The following is a 16,936-nucleotide window of genomic DNA, read 5'->3' as shown; positions in this document are numbered from 1 at the left end:
GGGCGCTCATCGGCCTCGGGGATGTGGACATTGGACGGAAACAATCACGAGACGTAACGTCCTCCTGACCCGTTATCCTCTTCCTGTGCAGGTTTGCTGGACTGTACCATTCTAAGTAGAAACAGGGGGGGGTGGAAACCAAATCAAACACAACTATAATTACACCCCGTTAGTAACATAAACATCCCACGTGGGCGATTATTTCAAATAAGAATATTATTTTAATGATCGAAACGTGTATTATATTGCTCTGTGGGAAATGTAGTAAAAGTTTACGTATCTGTGGCTTGGCGCGTGACAACAAACCCGGAAATGATCCAACAGTTTGACCAGAGAGAGTAGAAACGTCCCAGCAGAGAGGTGAGTGCTCCTGTTCACTGTCAGCTCGACTTTTTATGATTTATAATGTAAATTAAAAACTACCCACCAACGAGAGTTTGCAGGTCAGAGTGAGTCTGCTGCTTTAATCTTTGACTGAATGCTGAAGGTTGTGTTGAGGAGCAGCTCCTGGTCACGGGGTCACGGGGTCACGGAGATGATGTCACAGAAGAGTCACCAAAAGCTGTCCACGCTGTCTCCTGTCTCCTGTCCACCGCTGAAAGAGCCTGCAGTGGACATGCGAGAGTCAGAAGTGGACCACGGCGGCCCGGTCTCACGGATCACGTTTCCTTTGACATCATATGTGTCTGTCAATCACCTGGAGGCCCAGACGGCAGCAGGATGCGCTACGAGAAGAAATCGAGCCGGTGGAGGCAGAAAGATGCTCCGAGTAATGTTCTGCTGGGAAACCTTTCCACGGAGGCACCTGACATCTTCAGGGACTAAAAGGATCTGCTGCTGACGTCTTGCCGCCTGGTGCCACCGTTCACCTCCAGTGGTCCCGTAGAGTCCGTGTCTCGATGGGTCGGAGGTGTTTTAGTGGCAAAAAAAAGGGAGATCTGCATAATATTATCCGGGTGATGTTACAGGAAGGTTATATATTAGTCAAGAAGTCTGGAGTTCATTGTTTTTGGGGAAAGAAAAACCTTTGTGAGACTTAATGAATTATTTGACAGTGATTTAAAAACAGAATCTGAATTCTACAGAAGACCATGGGCAAGAAGCTGGTGGTCATCGACACCGACTGCGGCATCGACGACGCCCAGGCCATCATGATGGCCTTGGCGGCGCCCGACGTGGAGATCCTGGGCATCACCTGCGTGTTCGGGAACGCGGCGGTGGAGAACGTGTGTCAGAACGTTCTGAGGGTTCTCTCCGTCTGTGAGCGCGAGGCGGTACGTTCACCGACGCCGCACACGAGCAGAGGCACGAACTCACAGCAGTCGGTTATAAAGGCGGCTGGACAAGAGGTCGACTTTTCAACACAGAAAGAGAATGAAGGGAGAAAAAAACAACACAATAAATAAACAAACATGAAACTTAAAAAAAAATAATCATAATATAAAGTGGTAATGACAAAAGTTAAAAAAATCTGCACTTTGTTAAAAAGTTTTTATTGAGCAAATGAGAAATCCAACTATAACACCACCCTGTGATGTCAGATGACTTACCCACAATGCCACAGGGCCACACTGAAGATGAAAGGCAGAGTCAGACGGTCTCTGAACGGCACTGTTGCATTGTGGGTAAAAGCAATACATCAGTACCGGGCACTTTGATCGGGATTTCTATCAACGATCTTTTCTGTTTGTAACTAATCTCGTTGTGGATCTGCGATGACTTCCTCCTCACGTCGGTGAACAGCTGCGGTCACGTGATTATTTACACCAAACATTTAAAAAGGAAACACGACCAGCAGGGTTTCTACTTCAGTGCCGTGCAAGCAGAGCTCCTGTAATACGTGTCTTTCACTTTACCGCATGTCTGTCAACAAAATCTGTGGTGAACAGCAGAACTATTCCCGGGCAGATTCCCGTGTTTCGAGGTGCTGCAGGTCCGCTGGTCGGAGCTGACAACGTGGTCAGTGACCACTTCGGAAGCGATGGACTCGGGGACGTCTTCCAGGACAAAGATCCACAGTGGGAGGAGAAAATCCAGAGAGAGCACGCAGTCAATGCGATGATCAGACTGGTGTCTGAGAACCAGAGTGAGGTGAGGGGCCTCCCCGGCGTCTGTCTGTAACGCGTGGCCCATTTCCCATCGGGATTGAGCCTAAAACCTGCTTTCCACAGGTCTCCCTGGTGGCCCTCGGCCCGCTCACTAACCTGGCTCTGGCCGTCAGACTGGATCCGAGTTTTCCCCAAAAGCTCAGAGATCTGTACATAATGGGCGGCAACATGGAAGGTACAGTAACACCGACAACTGATTAAAAAGTGTTTGTTTTGTTTTTTTAAATCCGAGAGGCGAAGCTTTGAATAACAGGCGGCTGTCTTTGCAGGAAAAGGAAACGTGACTCTGTGTGCAGAGTTTAACTTCGCAACAGATCCAGAGTCGGCCTACGTTGTTCTGGAAGAGTTCCTCTGCACCACCTACATCGCGTCGTGGGAATACGCGTGCAGGAATTCACTGACGTGGGTAAGATGCACACACACGTGGAGGACTTCATGAGGATGCACGACGAGCGTCCCGCTTCAATGTGACACCGCTGGTTTCAGGAGTTCTTCGAGGAGCTGCTGGGTCAGGACGCTCCCGCCGCTCGCCTCATGAAGACGATAACCTCCGAGTGCTGGGCCTACTCCAAGGAGGCCATGCTGAACAAGAGAGACGTGTACTTTGAACCTGGCTTCGTCTCCTACGACGCCTACGCCATGGCGGCCTGCGTGGACGGCAGCGTGGTGACGGAGAGCATCGAGTGTCCGGTCCGCGTGGAGCTGCGGGGCTCCATCGCTCGCGGCATGATGGTTCTGGATCGCGCGAGCGTGCTGAAGAAGAGCCACAGCGTGTTCGTTCTGACGAAATGTGACGTCACCAAGTTCGGCCGGCTGCTGATGGAGTCGCTCAGACAACCCCGGAACAAGTAACGAAGTGCGTTCTGGAGTTCAACGTGAACTCCTGCTTCAACACCTGTAAACTCAACAGAACACGTTTATGTTCGATTCATGTTGACGTCCGAGTACTTCAACGTTATGACTGAACGTCCACACCTCGTCGTGAAACATCTGTTCTTCGTGGGACTGATGAGAACAACACCTCACATCTGACACTGTCGAGATCAAAATTAAATATCATAACTTACTGAAGGTTTTGTAAAACAGGTCGCATAATGACGAGCCAACAGTTGCTGGCAATGCTAGTGACTAGAGAGCTCACTTTTCTAATGTCTGAATCATCATATACTGAAGATTACTGAGCTGCATCCATTTCTTGAAGGAAATAAAGTGGATTATTTCAAAAAGACCAAAGAGGCACTTTTGTGTATTAAATTTGCACCGTCAGCGAAACGTGGTTGACAAGATTTAAATCCCTTAAAATAAAACGGCTGCAAGCAATAAATGGAACTACAGTATCAGCTTGGTGAATACAGTTCCTGTATGTTTGTTTCTGGTGTCATGAATGAATGAAGAACACGTGTAAAAAGGTTATTTCCTCCTCTGAATAGCCTCCATTGTTTTGCATTGTGAGTTTTATGCCACTCTCAAGTCAAAGTACAACACGGCGAACAGGTGAAGAGACGGAGGTGTGTTGTGTCGTCATCCAGCAGAGAGCAGCAGCAACCTGCTAAAAGCAGTCAGTCGTTTTCATGAAGAAGAAGAGGGAGGTATGTTGTTTAGAAAAAGAAAGGCTTCATCTATGACGAGAGGAAGAACAATCAACCGTCCAATCGCAGCTCGAGAGCAGGACAACAATCGGTTCTCATCGCTGCTGCTGATCTAAAACTCCCAATAAACCTCCTGAGAGGACAGAAGACTGAAATATTTCTGTCACTTACATCAAATTGTGTTTGAAAATCAGCTCTGGCGGACCAGAAGATCCTGGGGACAGAAATCACTATTCTGTTCTTCCAAATGATTGAAGAGAGGCTAAAAAGTGCATCTTATCAGTACGGTGGGAGAAAAGCATTGAGGTTAAATGTCTGTTAGCTGCTGGAAGACTCAAATACTTCATGAAGTCAGTGTCACTGATGAAAGGGATCAGAGAGTAACTGCACTCTGTATCTGTCTGCAGACGCAGCGTGCGCATTTATCACAACCCATTTGTCAGAGGCTGCATTGAAGGTCTGTGTGACCCCAAAATCAATAATAAACAGCCGGCCAAATGAAGAGGATCCACCAGGCAAAAGAAAAATTCATGTTTAAGATTCTGCACTATTTCCAGGTCAGATATCACATGTAAAGTACTGACCTGACGATACTCAAGGTTTCTCACCAAAACAGTGGAAACCGGACCAGTTGTGTCCAAAGCACAACGAGGCAGATCGAGAGTGAAGAGTTCTCTGTGAAGCACTTTGAGATGTATGACTGTATGAAAGGTGCTAAACAAAAAGAACGTATTTGAATTGATAAAAAAAATAAATAAATGAATATAATTTTTTTTTGCCCTGGAATAAAATCCCACAACTCAAAAAATATTCTGCTGAAATCCTTTATTTAAATTTGCTGACAAATTGAGGTGATGTACAATACAAACCTCAAACTTAAATAATCTTTGATCACTTGACCAATTTACTCTCACTGAAGGCTTTGATGTTTGTGGGGCAGAAACATGAACGTTCTCGAAGCTTTTTGGGCTGTTTGGTGTTTTTAAAAAAAAGAAATCCATTTCAGACGATGAAAGATCCCAAATAAAAGCCGAGTGCAAAGATTCCAATGTAAATGTTTAAAACGACTTTGAATATCAACCAATCAGAACCAAGATGATATTAAAAACAAGACACATGGCTTCAAATACAATGTCTGCTCCAACAATAATACTGAACTTTAGAGATTCTGCACCATGTGCCAAACTGTGAGCGGGAACGCAGCATTTCTAGAACAGTAAACTGTCTGCACTGGCATCAGCATAAACCATGCTATCAACATGTTGGATTTAGGGGGCGCTTGTTAAAACAAATCCAAATAAAAGTTAGCATTTCTGCCCCCATGAATAAAAAGCTGCAGAGAACTAAATGCAGGGTCGGTAACCTGCAGCGCCGGGCGAGCCAACAGTCCCGGTACCAGAACGGGTTCTCTGATTGGAAAAGAACTTGATTGGACGAACAGAGCTCTCCTTCTCCCGACGCCGTTTAGTTGCCGTTGTCGGAGGAGCTGGGCCACGGCTCGGAGCTGCGCCTGCTCAGGGTGGGGCGCCACATGCTCCACGGGTTGTAGGTGCGACTCATCTCGGTGGGGGCCGGCGGCGACGGGGCGGGACTGTTGACCAGATCGGGCAGAGCCGTCGAGTTAGTTGTCGGAGAGAAAGGGTGCAGGGCTGAATCTGCGCTCGTTGACCAGATGGAGCTGCCGAAGGGTGTGGTTGCAGACCACGGGTTGCGGGCGTTTCCCAGGAGTGACTAAGAAAAGAAAAACGACAACAAAAAGAGTAGCGTGTCATGACGAGCAGGAGGATCCGAGAGCTCCGTCGACAGCAGGCAGCGGGTCTTACTGCAGTCGGGGCGGTGGGCGAGCTGGAGCTGCTGGGCCAGGAGTGCAGAGGGTCACTGCTCGGGATGTCCCAGATGGAGGAGGGAACCGTGGTGAACTCGGGCCAGATCTGCTGAGGCTCAGACGACTTCGGGATGTTCATTCCGCTGAAAACTAAAACAAACACAGACATACTTGAGTTGTAAGGTGGTGAACGGTAAACTGTCGGACCGGTCACTCCGCATTCTTCTGATCGCTCGTAACCAGCTGGTGAACCACGTCGGTTACCTCCCGACAGGTTGAAGGAATTGTTGGGCCCGAAAGCAGAGAAGGAGTTGGCAGAGTGGTAGTGAGGGCTGCTGGCTGTGTCGATCGGGCTCCATAATCCAGAGCTGGAAGAAGAAAACGAACATTCAGTGAGGTTTGGTGTCTTTATGTCCCGTCCGGATGTCCGTGTGGTCTTTTTCTCCCGTTACCTGTCCGAGCTGTCGCTCTCCACTGATGTCATGTGCGGCAGAATCTTTCCTTGGCCGTCAGTTTTTCCTGGCCCGGAACCGCCTGACGGGAACAGAAGAGAGCGTCCTCTTGTAAACAAACCACCCAGAGAACGATGTTTGGTGTCAGTCATTACTTCGTTGTTAGATAATCACCTGGGCTTTTGTCATAACCAGCTGCTACAGCAGCAAAGGTGGGGTTCCCGTTCTTGCCTGGGAGAGGAGTGGCTGCAGACAGTTTGTTCCCTGGGGCCTTCTTCTGGTTCACCTCACTGTAAACATACAGTTTATGTGCACGCTTGACTTTGGCAAAATGAAGATAAATAAGCCAGCAGCCAACAGTAAACTTTCATGTTTGGGCTCTTCAGTTAAGAAGAAGCACGACTGGGCAACAAATGGCAGGTAACTTTCTTCACTCGTTTTCACACGACTAAATGTTCAGCAAATCATCTTCCACATGACAACGGTGCTGACGGTGTTTACAGGTAATTGTGACCGACTAGAAGCAAGTCCAGAGAACAGCAGGGGGCCCAGGACGGAGCCTTGAGGAACACCACAAGTCACCAAACATCACCGGCGACTACTGAAAATGTTCTGTGACCAGTGAACCGGCGTAAGGCAGCGTCCACGATGACATCTGCGAAGACCACGAAGATCATCGGCAGTCGTCAAGTTTTTTTTGTTCATAGGAAATCAAATCTAAAACTACTTTAATAAACAGGGTACTCGATATTTCCCCTGAACCGGAGCTGCTAAAAGCAGGAAGTGGCCAAACAGACTACCGTGCTGCCACATCATGACACATATGGGCTTTCTTGTTTAGAGATTTGGTTCATTTCTTCAGGAGCAATTTTGTTTTTTGGTGAAATATTTAAACTGAAAGACTAATTGTCCTGTTTTGTGTTCAGTTTGTTGGACTAGTTTTGTTCAGTCAGTTCAGTTTTGTTTGTTTTAACGAACACACAAAGTTTCATATTAATGCAGAATAACAGTGACTCAATATTCCCACCTGCCTTCACCCAACAAAACACCTCATGGATCCACAGGATGAGAGGCTAATACTGTGCTCATGCAAAGCCTGAGCAACACGGTGAGAGTGTGCAGGATCTCACTTTGGTCATCAAGTCGGCACCTCCTGAGGGAATCCACAGAAATCCTGGCGTCCCAGAACTACTCCCCTCGATACTCACACCACCACCCCAGCTCTGCATGTTTTATATCTAAACTAGTATGACCTGTGACTCCAAACTTTGGCAGCATTAACTTTGCTCAAAGCCACAAGATCACACGTGCTACACGACGACCACCACCACCCCTTCTCCACCAAGAACCCTGCTACTATACACCAAGTTATAATGGTAGTAAAAGAGTAGTTCTTTTATAGGGCATGAACTTCTGATACTTATTATTATTGTTAAAAAAAAACCTCCAGCTCGGTGCCTAACAGTGCAAATAGACGTGTATCATGTTTTAAACTGAGAGGGTGAAGTCTGGGTTTCTTCCTTTGAACGAGTGGATACCTGTTACTGTTGAGCACGCTGCTGTATGTGCCTCGGGACAGTAAGCTGGGGGAGGTCGGTGGAGGGGAGCAGGCCCCGGCTGTGACGGATCTCTTCAGGAAAGGATCTGCGTTTATTGTCTGGAGGGAGATCTGCTGGAGACTATCTGCTTCTGCATGCAGGAGAAAAGCAGCTCTCGTCAAATCGCTGGTTGAAATCAAACGGTGAAATTGACGGTTTCAGGTTTGAGGCTTACGGATGCTGTTTTTGGAAAGAGGGACGTCCCACTCCGGAGCGGCGAACTCCTTCTCGCCCTCAGAGCTGCTGCTGTGGCCCAGCTCTGGCACGGAGCTGCCGGACAACAGCTTGGCCAACAGGGAGGGCCGCCCGTCCTCCATCTTCCCATCTACTGTTGAGAAACAAGCACGTCACCAACACATCCGGTGTTGATGCGAATCGCAACACGCCGACATTCAAGTGAAGAAACTCACATCTCTGTTTCTGCGGCGGCCTCGTCTTTGGGATGTTGGTGAGCGGGTGCAGAGCTTTGGATGTGAAGCTCTTCCGTTGTTTGTTCTCCAGTGGTGTTACATATGGCAGCTCCAGAGAACTGAGAGCAATAAACATTTGTCAACAAGTGAAGAGAAAAACAGACTAAATTAGAGTTGTTACTTTCAGTTTAAAGTTCAAACCTGGATTTTTCTGCAGGACTCTCTTTCTTTATGGCTCCTTGTTTCTTGGTTTTGGGTTTGATGAGGAAACTTGAAGTTTCTTCTTTCACCTTCACGGCAGTAACTGTCCTTCCTTTCTTTTTTACTGGTTCCTGGAAGAATTGAGGAATATTTTTAGTAGATAGAATGAAAAGATGGCTGATAAACAGCAGAGGATGAGGTGAGCTGCACATCAGCTTTGTACCTCTTTCATGCTCGTCTCCACGTCTGGATTGGAGGTCTCTGTGGTGGTGGAGGAGCTGTCGTCGTTGTCGGCCAGGTTATCTTTGAGCTCGTCTCCCTGAGTCTTTACTGGTGATTTTTTGTCTTTGTCCTCCTTCTTCCTCTGGGCTTTTGTTTTACCACGCAGCTTCCCTTTGGATTCCAACACTGCAAACAGTATTATCACACAGTCAACACCTGTAAAGGACCACCGAGTCTTTCTACCGTCCTCTGATTTAAACAGAAGTGGGTACCTTTGCTTTGTACGGACTGAGCGCTCTGCTCCTGTAGGGCTTCGGCACCGAGTGAGTCTGGACGGTCCAGGTCGTTGTCCATGGCTCCTATCAGGTTGGCGTAGTCTGGGTCCTCAGGGCAGAGGCCTCTGGAAGGCAACGATGACCCGGCTAAACTTGGACTCTGGAGGTCCAGCTGTTTGGTGCTCCGATTTTTCCGGTTGGTCAGCTGGCAGGCAGCGGGGAGGCCGTCTTGGCCTGAGGTCGAACTTCCTTTGGTCAGCTGGGAGGAAGTAGCTTGCATAGATGGGCGGCTGAAGCCGATCCTGGACCTCTTATCTTGGTTGTCTGAGTCTGATAAACTACGGCTGTTTCCCTGTCGGCCTCCGACCCGCGCGGCTCCGTTGCTGGACGCGTACAGTCCTCTGGAGCTCTGGGAGGAGTCGCTGTAGTCGTTCAACCTGCGCGATGACAGAGACATCTCGTCAGTTACACCTTTTCTGCCACTTAAACCAGCTTCCTTTGGACTCTTTCGTTACTTTATTAGCTGATATCGCTGTAAAGAAAACTGCTCAGCTCCTTTGTAGCATTTTGTCAGTGACAATCTCTTTCATTTTTGACCGAAATATGTTTCTTGTCACATTGGACTGATCAGACTGACGCACGGTGGACTCCACAGGAGGAAAGCAACAAAACAAGTTGATTATTGTTGCTTTACACGGTCTCATATCTTGTTGTGAAGTTGTATTTCAATATTCCACACACAAACCCTTTCGACTCAGGGCTGACACAATTAAGTGAGTGATTAAAAAAATTTTTTTAAAAAGTATTGAGATAATTATTAAACGCTGAAGTTATTTTTAAGCATAACTATAAATAATTTAATTAATAATAATAAATAATTATAAAGATTTGATGGATCCTGATTTTCAGTTTTAGGATTTGCTTCTTTTTGTTGTCTTAATTGACAGTAAAGTGAATATCTTTGGGTTTTCAGATAGTCTGATATTGGAAGACCTCTTCTCGGACTCTTCTCGCTGTCGTTTTGTTTTCTAGACCAAATTATTTATCAGTTAATCAAGAAAGTGACTGACAGACTGATTTGATATAAAAACAGTTGGCTGAAGGCCTGAAGACAGCTAAAGGAAAAACACTTTTTCATTTCATTGTGAAATTCCTCTCAATATAAGCCAGAATGCAAATTGAAATCTGTCTGATAAAAAGTGTTACTATAAACTTTTGCTTTGCTCTCTCTCCCTCAGTCTGCCGGAGAGTAAATATGGCAACAGTCTGACCGGTCAGCAATAAGGTTCAACGAGTGGTTACAGTTACAGACACGATAAAGACGGCAGGCAGCCGTTAGTCACAGACATTTAACCACAACCCAACAGCTGCCGAGCCCTTTAAACCAAACTAATCAATCGGAGTGATGGAACGTTATTAAAAGGGTCATTTCAACAACACAAATTGAAGCTATTTCAGTGTTAAACTACATGATGATGTGGAGCTCCAAGATTCACAATACTTTGTTCATATATAGGTGGGAATATCTTTCTCTGGATTATATCAACACGTACACATTTTGATCACTTTTTGAAGTGAAAAAACATGCATATAATCCCTGAAGCATTCTTCAAAAATTCTTAACTGACTTGTTTGGAGGCAGATCCAGAGTTGTCGTTAGGATGGCTGATAAATCCTCTGACGCTTCAAAGTTTGTGGTGACACACCGGGTTCCTCTGAGCAAACCCCACTTATCTTTGTATCTAACACAAGATGGTGGTGCACCGTTCTGCTGTGCAGAGCTGATGCACAAACAGGGTCAACGTGAAAGAGTCATCAGAGAACCTGCCGCCTCAAGTTGAACTTTCTGAGCACCAAAAGTCCAGAACAGTCTAAATCTAAACAAGCAGCAGAGTGAAACTGATGGTGTTGTTACTTCACGCATTGGAATTTGAGATCAAAACACTTTGATGTCGATACATAATTTGCATGGAAATAGCATGAAATAAAAGCGAGCCTCTACTTTTGTTTTATTACCGAGTTTTGATCTCAATTTCAAACACCTAAACACTCTACTGGTGTGTGTTTGGAGATAAAAGGAGCAGCATCTGATAAAAAGACCACCTCGCCAGCTGCTCAGCATGAAGGTGAAAATATTCTGTTTTGGGGTTGTGTTTCAGCCGGCGGCACATGAAACACAACGTGGAGAGAAAAGAACGGTTTCTACTAAATATCAGCAAAATCTGGATGTAAATGTCATGGAATCAATGGAGAAAACTACAAAGAGTCTGGAAATGATCCAAAGCAGACCTCAAAATCCACCGTGGACTAATACTAGGAAACACAAGCCGAAGTTTTTGGAGCCCCCTGATCACTGAAAACCTGTGAGAGCTTCCTCATGTTGTGTGATCTGCAGGAAAGAGTGGCTGAAAATCCATAACTCAAGAATCAAACGGCTTTTAGCTGGATAGAAACAACATTTGCAAGCTCTGAAAGAGTTTCCAAACCTTTGCACATGCCACGATTACCGCTTAGGTTTTAAAAATGTTTTTTGTGTAAAAACGTTCTGTGCATCAACATTTAACCGCTAATTTTTTTAACACGTGTTCGCAAGCAGCAGTTTTTCTTATTGCTTTTCACTTCAAAAATCCATCATCAAAATTCATAATGCCCACACATTTCTATACCGCTGTGCATGGTTTGATCAGCCTCGCCCCCTTTTCCATGTTTCACTTACTTTGAATCACTGTGAATTTGCACAATGTCCCTGAGATTGAAAGGTCTCCCGGTCTCCATGTTGGAGTTGGACTCCACAGACACTCGTCTCTTGAAGGGCTCCCATATGCTCTGAGCCTCCAGGTAGGCCGTGGCGATCACCAACAGAAACATGGAACTGCGAAGACAAAAAAACAACAACAAAGAAATATGAACTGTTTGTCGGGTTGAAGAGAAACAGTTGGAGTGAGTTTGGTGCGTCTCGGTGCCACTCTGTGTGAAGGAAGCAGCAACTTCTGGGGCTGAAAAATGAAGCCAACGCCGAAGTGGCAAAAACCGCAGCTCCTTACATGGCCACTTAAGGCTGGCACTAAAAAAGAGTGAATCTCAATAGACGTCCATGTTAAAATGGAAAACTTTACAACAGAACTAAATAAACATGTTTACAGTCCGGTGCAAGAAACGTTTTTTTGGTCTCTAAAGTTAATTTAATAATAATATGAATCATATATCCACCCACGTACCACCTCTTTTCCAATTGTTGGATGAGCCAGGTGTAAGTCTGAGTCAGGGATGGTGCGAAGCGACACTCACCTCATAATGAGAGACACTATGATGTAGAGTTCCAGCTCCCAGCTCGGTCTGGGAAGGGTCTCTGCACAGGCAGCTAGCATGTGGTAGGGCAAGGATGCGTTCAGGACAAACACAAACTCGGAGCCCCCACACGTCACCAGTTTCAGCTCCCGGATCACTCGAGATGAGGTGAAGTCGGGTGTAAACCTGAAGGCGAAGAACAAACGAGGACAAAAACCTTAAATATCTGTAGCTGTGGCCAACCTGTGATCTATTAGTGTGGCGTTGGATTACAGGAAGCAGGGGCTGACTGAAAGAGCTGGGAGGCATCGCTGTGACTCAGGAGTCTATGAGCTGTTGAGATACATCAGGATATACGGTATAGGATTCATTTTAAGGAGGGACAGGGTGTGGTCGATTTCAAGCCTTTTGTCTGGGACGAAAACAATGACTGACTGAACGCTGTTACAAAGGCAGCAAGGCTGCATTCATGTTCTAATGCAGCCTTTGTTAGTTCAGTCACAAACTGAAGTTTACATCAGCATCAATGGTAAAACTCAATACTGTAACCACTCAAACAACAGGTGTCGGTCATTATCACAAACGTGAACGTGTGAAAGCAGGAAACTGTAAATATTAACAGAGGAGGACAAATATTATGAATTGTTGCATTCCATTGAGATGTGTCAGCAGCATGGCGTCGCTACTGGTACGGTTGGCTGGAGCTCTTAAAAAGAACCAGCCAGACGCCATTCACAAAATGTATTGCACTTGTCAAAATGTCTCCTGATCTGACCTCCAGTGAAATCAGGAGGAACAGTCGAGTTGCTTTTTACAAGTTTTGAACCGTGAAATGTTTGAGAAAAAAAAAGGAGAAAAGATTGACTGTTTATTGATCACTGGACTTTGTATTCAGTTTTGCATCATTAAATGAACATTTAGGTCACGTGTTCAGGAGCGGGCGGGACAGGAAACGGCCTGGGAACGTTGTTGGCAGGGCTAGCGTGCTAACACCAGTAGCCTACTAAGTTGTAAATGATGTGACGTTTTGTCAAGTAATTTACTGCCATCAACCCCCATCACCAGCACTGTGCACCTATATATAAACCATACTTCCTGAATAAGCAATAGGCCCCGCCCCCCCCTGTCTGGAACTGGCTGGGCATTGTACAGCGCTGTTGCTTGATGTTTTTGAAACTGATCGTAGAGTGAACAAGGTGCAACTGGAAGTGAATGTGTCTCACCCTGTTTTACGCAGAAGAAAAAGGGAAGTGAAATTTGGAGTGACCGTTAAGTCCAACTTCTCGGATGAAGACTGAGCTGCCAACATTTGCTCGTTTACAACAGATAAGCTCATCAACATCAGACATACAATCAGTGGTGTTGAGTGGCTTTATGTCTCATACATTGGCCAATATCTCTTACTTGGTGAAAACAACTACAAACATGTCAACAGACTATATGCAGAATAGCTGCAAAGGCAGTTTCATCAAAGTAGAATACAATTTTAACACAAATACTACAGATTTATCTATATGATGTAATGTATATACTTTATATTTTTGCTGTTCATTAATGCAGCATGCACAACAATTTATTCCTTTTCTTCTTTCTTTCTTCACACGGTGATGTGACACATCAGCTTTTATTACCTTAGGCTGCTTAACTTTCTGTAGCAATATGAATGACAAAGGTGAGTATTTCTCTGCCCGAACAGGTGCAGGAAAGCGGTTTGTTTACACCCAAACAGTTCTGAAATGAGCTTTGAGAGACAAATAAGTGGAAACACCTGCAGGGTGCAGAACGGGCATGAAGGGCTTCGACAACATTATGCTCCATATTAACGTTATGAAACAAACTTAGTGCATTTAGGCAGCATCTCTATTATAACTGATCTGTGGGGAGATTACGGTAGTTTAATAGCTTATAATTAGTGGCAGACATGAACACAGTGGCTCTTTCAGGACTTTATTTCAAATGACACTCTTGATGACTAAATGTGTCATAATACTTGGAAGGGGAAGAATAAGCTGCGTTCACCTACACAGCCACCTCAATGCAGTTGATTTACTACACTGAAGAGAGGATGGTGATGACATCCAAATACCACCGATGACTTCTGAGTTACATCTCACTCTACTGACCTGAATATGACCTAGAGTCATTTTCTCTTTTAATTTGTGTACAGGTGTGCGTGTCCATCTATGATGAAGAGCAACTTGAACTTTAAAGTGAGGATGGAAAAATATTAGACCTGAGGGGCAAAAGCAGCAGAGACAGAGAGCCAATTCATCCCCTCACTGAAGGCTTATTCAGTCAGTATTAATAGAGTTTGTGGGGGGATGAGGAACACACACACACACACACACACACACACACACACACACACACACACACACACACACACACACACACACACACACACACACACACACACAGACAGACAGACACAGACAGACAGACACACACACACAGAGACAGACAGACAGACAGAGACATGGACACAGACCTCAGTGAAAACACTCATGAAGAAGGAGTCATGACAGTTTGTCCACTTACAGTATGATGAGGTCTTTTGAAGCATTTGGCTTGAGTGCAAATTCTTGACAGTTGAGAACTTTGAATCCGTATCCTTCACAAGCTTGTCCGTTGATTTCTGCTGGTCTGACGGTGATCGGGAGCAACCCTGTGTTCTCCACTCTGAAGGTCCGTTTGAGAGTGAAGTTTGGCTCCTTGACTTTTGTTTCTAAAAGAAATGAGGAAATAATCATTCATAAAAATGAACACGTCAGAAGGGGAATGAGCTGATGCAAAACGCAAAGAGATGGAATAACAACATACAACAATATCAGCAGGGTTGAAACAGACACGCTGTCGGTCACATTCAATGTGCAAAGTTAGGACAGAGTGGGTTTAACCAGGTTTTTGGTAGGATTTTAAATACACTGAGTAATTATTATTTTACTTTAGTATGAAAGAGATTCAAGCCCCAACAGGACACCTTTAGTTTGTCAATGTGTAAATATGTTGTGGGGTAAATTTCTGTTTAAGACTTTTATTTTGAAGGGCAGAGGTTAATACTGTAGATGCATTTTCTGCTTTTCTCCTCGACAACACATTTTTTGGAGAAAATATGCGCTATGTCGAATTTGTAAATTTTCTATTAGCAATTTGAAATGAACCGCATTTTAACAGGAAATCTAGTCATTGTTTTATTTTCTTCAATAAATAGATTTCTTTATGTTCCAGACTTTTCCCTGAGAAGTAAAACGTTTTATTCCTATAATTCGAAATAAATTATTTTAATAAATACATTTGCTATTTGCTACATTGTGGAAGGTATGGCTGGAGTTGTTCCTCATCTAGAGCAGGAGAGCGATGGAACGTTTTCAGCTTATAAGACTTGTACACTAAACTTTCTTCTTTCAGGAGGGACTTTCCTATGGGGATGCACAGACAGCTTTTATGTAAGCAAAACCAGTGAATGTTTGTTGTTCTGCAGAAAAACTGCAAGGAAGTTCAGCCTGGGTCTTGAAATCAGTCAAGCACTCATAATCAACCCACTAAACAACACAACACGGAGCCAGACCCGCCACCTGTGCATACGCAAATATTGACAGAGAATACTTATAATAATATGGAAGAATATTAATGCATTCAAAAGCAGGTCCATCTTTAATTATTTTTGTTGAGTATGGTTTTAAAATATGTGGACAAAACCTGGAAACGGTGTCCAATAGGATGCAGTTAGTTAGGTGATTTAATTTAGACAATTTGGAGGAAAGTGGCGTTAGCAAATTAAACACAAAGTCACACAGCAGGAGTAGCTGGAGCATGTATTTGTGCTACATTATTGATAACCATTAACATGCTAACTGGTAATTGTAATAACTATACAATTAAAGTGCAGAAAGTCATCTTCTTCTTTTGCCTTTTTTGGTTAATGCTTCCTGTGCATGATCATCAAACACTGGGCTAAACGAGGGCCGCACCCGATCTGCATATAACACGGTAAGTAAGATGGTGAACAGGTCAGGTTTGGACAGAGGAGACGTGATTACCGCATGTGGCTACGTGTAAATGAGGCTTTTATCGGGATATAAGGTTGAAAGTGAGTGGGGTGGAAACGTCGTCCACGTTCACACGCAGCAACACAAACTCACTCTCTGTGCAGTCTTTCAGCAGAGCCTCAGTCATCTTGAACCTCAGCGAGCTGCCTTGTCCCGGAGGCTTCCCCGCAACTTTCAGGCTCTCCGTCGTTCCTCGTCCGTGAAGAACGATCGTGTCGATCACGGTCAGGTTGTTCCTAAACAGATTCCACAATAAATTCCACAACTTCAGAAGAAGAACACCTATTTACTAAAGGGAGTGTTTTGTTGGTAGCACTGCTGGTACCTGACTATGAGGATGGAGGAAACGCTGTGGTTGCTGACGGGAGTGAACCTCACGCTGAACGACTTGACTTCTCCAGGCAGCAGGAGGAGGTTGTACACAAAGGGTCTGGTTGATCCCTCTACAAACCCTGTACTGCTCTTCATTAGGGACGTCTGCCAAACAAACAGAGGACCTGTTAGAGACAAACGGCTTCCACATGCTGCCTCAACCATGGACAAGAGGGCTGTGATTAGTCATGCAATAAACTGCTGATTCTCTGAATTCTTGAAGAACGATGAAGTCAGTAATCGATCGGGCAGAACTCACTTGATTTCTGTGAACCTGGAACTCGAAGGTGTTTGTGTCGATGTTGATGTTGGACAAATTTCCTAAAGGCAACCTGGGAAATAAAAGAAGAGAAGATGAGTGTCGGAGTGAGACGATAAATAAAGAACATGCAGGCGTTTGTGCGGATTCTCACCTGTCAGCCAGTTTTCCAGAGAACACAGAGGGGTTGGGGAACAGTGCCAAGGGGAGAACTTGGACGTAGACGGGGACGTCTGCTGGGTTCTGCAGAATCACCTCCTCATCCTGCAGAGAAATAAAAGATGCCCC

The 16,936-nt window shown here is 45.1% G+C and overlaps 2 protein-coding genes across 4 annotated transcripts in view; one reads left to right on the top strand and one right to left on the bottom strand.

Moving 5' to 3' along the window:
* The first annotated feature begins 18 nt into the window (after positions 1–18).
* On the top strand, positions 19–3,445 carry LOC138198993 (inosine-uridine preferring nucleoside hydrolase). 2 transcript variants are annotated; one of them, XM_069150844.1, is made up of 6 exons: positions 19–91; positions 1,086–1,274; positions 1,909–2,091; positions 2,172–2,283; positions 2,378–2,514; positions 2,595–3,445. In XM_069150844.1, the coding sequence occupies exons 2-6, from the start codon at positions 1,092–1,094 to the stop codon at positions 2,958–2,960; spliced, it is 981 nt and encodes a 326-aa protein (XP_069006945.1). In that variant the 5' UTR covers positions 19–91; positions 1,086–1,091; the 3' UTR covers positions 2,961–3,445. The 2 variants fall into 2 exon arrangements, with proteins under 2 accessions (XP_069006945.1, XP_069006944.1); XM_069150843.1 differs by lacking the exon at positions 19–91 and adding an exon at positions 303–360.
* A 1,060-nt stretch (positions 3,446–4,505) lies between these two features.
* Positions 4,506–16,936, bottom strand: part of tmem131 (transmembrane protein 131) — a 32,864-nt gene continuing 20,433 nt past the window's right edge. Inside the window, exons 24-41 of one of the 2 annotated variants that reach the window (XM_069150837.1) lie at positions 16,803–16,912; positions 16,649–16,721; positions 16,343–16,494; positions 16,111–16,253; positions 14,507–14,693; positions 11,969–12,154; positions 11,397–11,552; positions 8,678–9,117; positions 8,407–8,591; positions 8,184–8,314; positions 7,983–8,101; positions 7,748–7,900; positions 7,513–7,663; positions 6,149–6,264; positions 5,975–6,056; positions 5,787–5,890; positions 5,521–5,672; positions 4,506–5,428 (exon numbers count right to left, since the gene is read on the bottom strand). In XM_069150837.1, coding sequence (XP_069006938.1) covers positions 5,162–5,428; positions 5,521–5,672; positions 5,787–5,890; positions 5,975–6,056; positions 6,149–6,264; positions 7,513–7,663; positions 7,748–7,900; positions 7,983–8,101; positions 8,184–8,314; positions 8,407–8,591; positions 8,678–9,117; positions 11,397–11,552; positions 11,969–12,154; positions 14,507–14,693; positions 16,111–16,253; positions 16,343–16,494; positions 16,649–16,721; positions 16,803–16,912 — 2,907 coding nt within the window. In that variant the 3' untranslated portion in view covers positions 4,506–5,161. Of the gene's footprint in view, positions 5,429–5,520; positions 5,891–5,974; positions 6,057–6,148; positions 6,265–7,512; positions 7,664–7,747; positions 7,901–7,982; positions 8,102–8,183; positions 8,315–8,406; positions 8,592–8,677; positions 9,118–11,396; positions 11,553–11,968; positions 12,155–14,506; positions 14,694–16,110; positions 16,254–16,342; positions 16,495–16,648; positions 16,722–16,802; positions 16,913–16,936 lie in introns of both variants that reach the window. The other variant, XM_069150836.1, reaches the window with a different exon arrangement.

Source organism: Embiotoca jacksoni, unplaced genomic scaffold (assembly GCF_022577435.1).
Source record: "Embiotoca jacksoni isolate LCO1_2020_lvr unplaced genomic scaffold, fEmbJac1.0.p SCAF_16, whole genome shotgun sequence".
Classification (NCBI taxonomy): domain Eukaryota; kingdom Metazoa; phylum Chordata; class Actinopteri; family Embiotocidae; genus Embiotoca; species Embiotoca jacksoni.
Note: the sequence above shows the minus strand (reverse complement) of the source record. Positions and strands in the feature narration are given on the sequence as shown.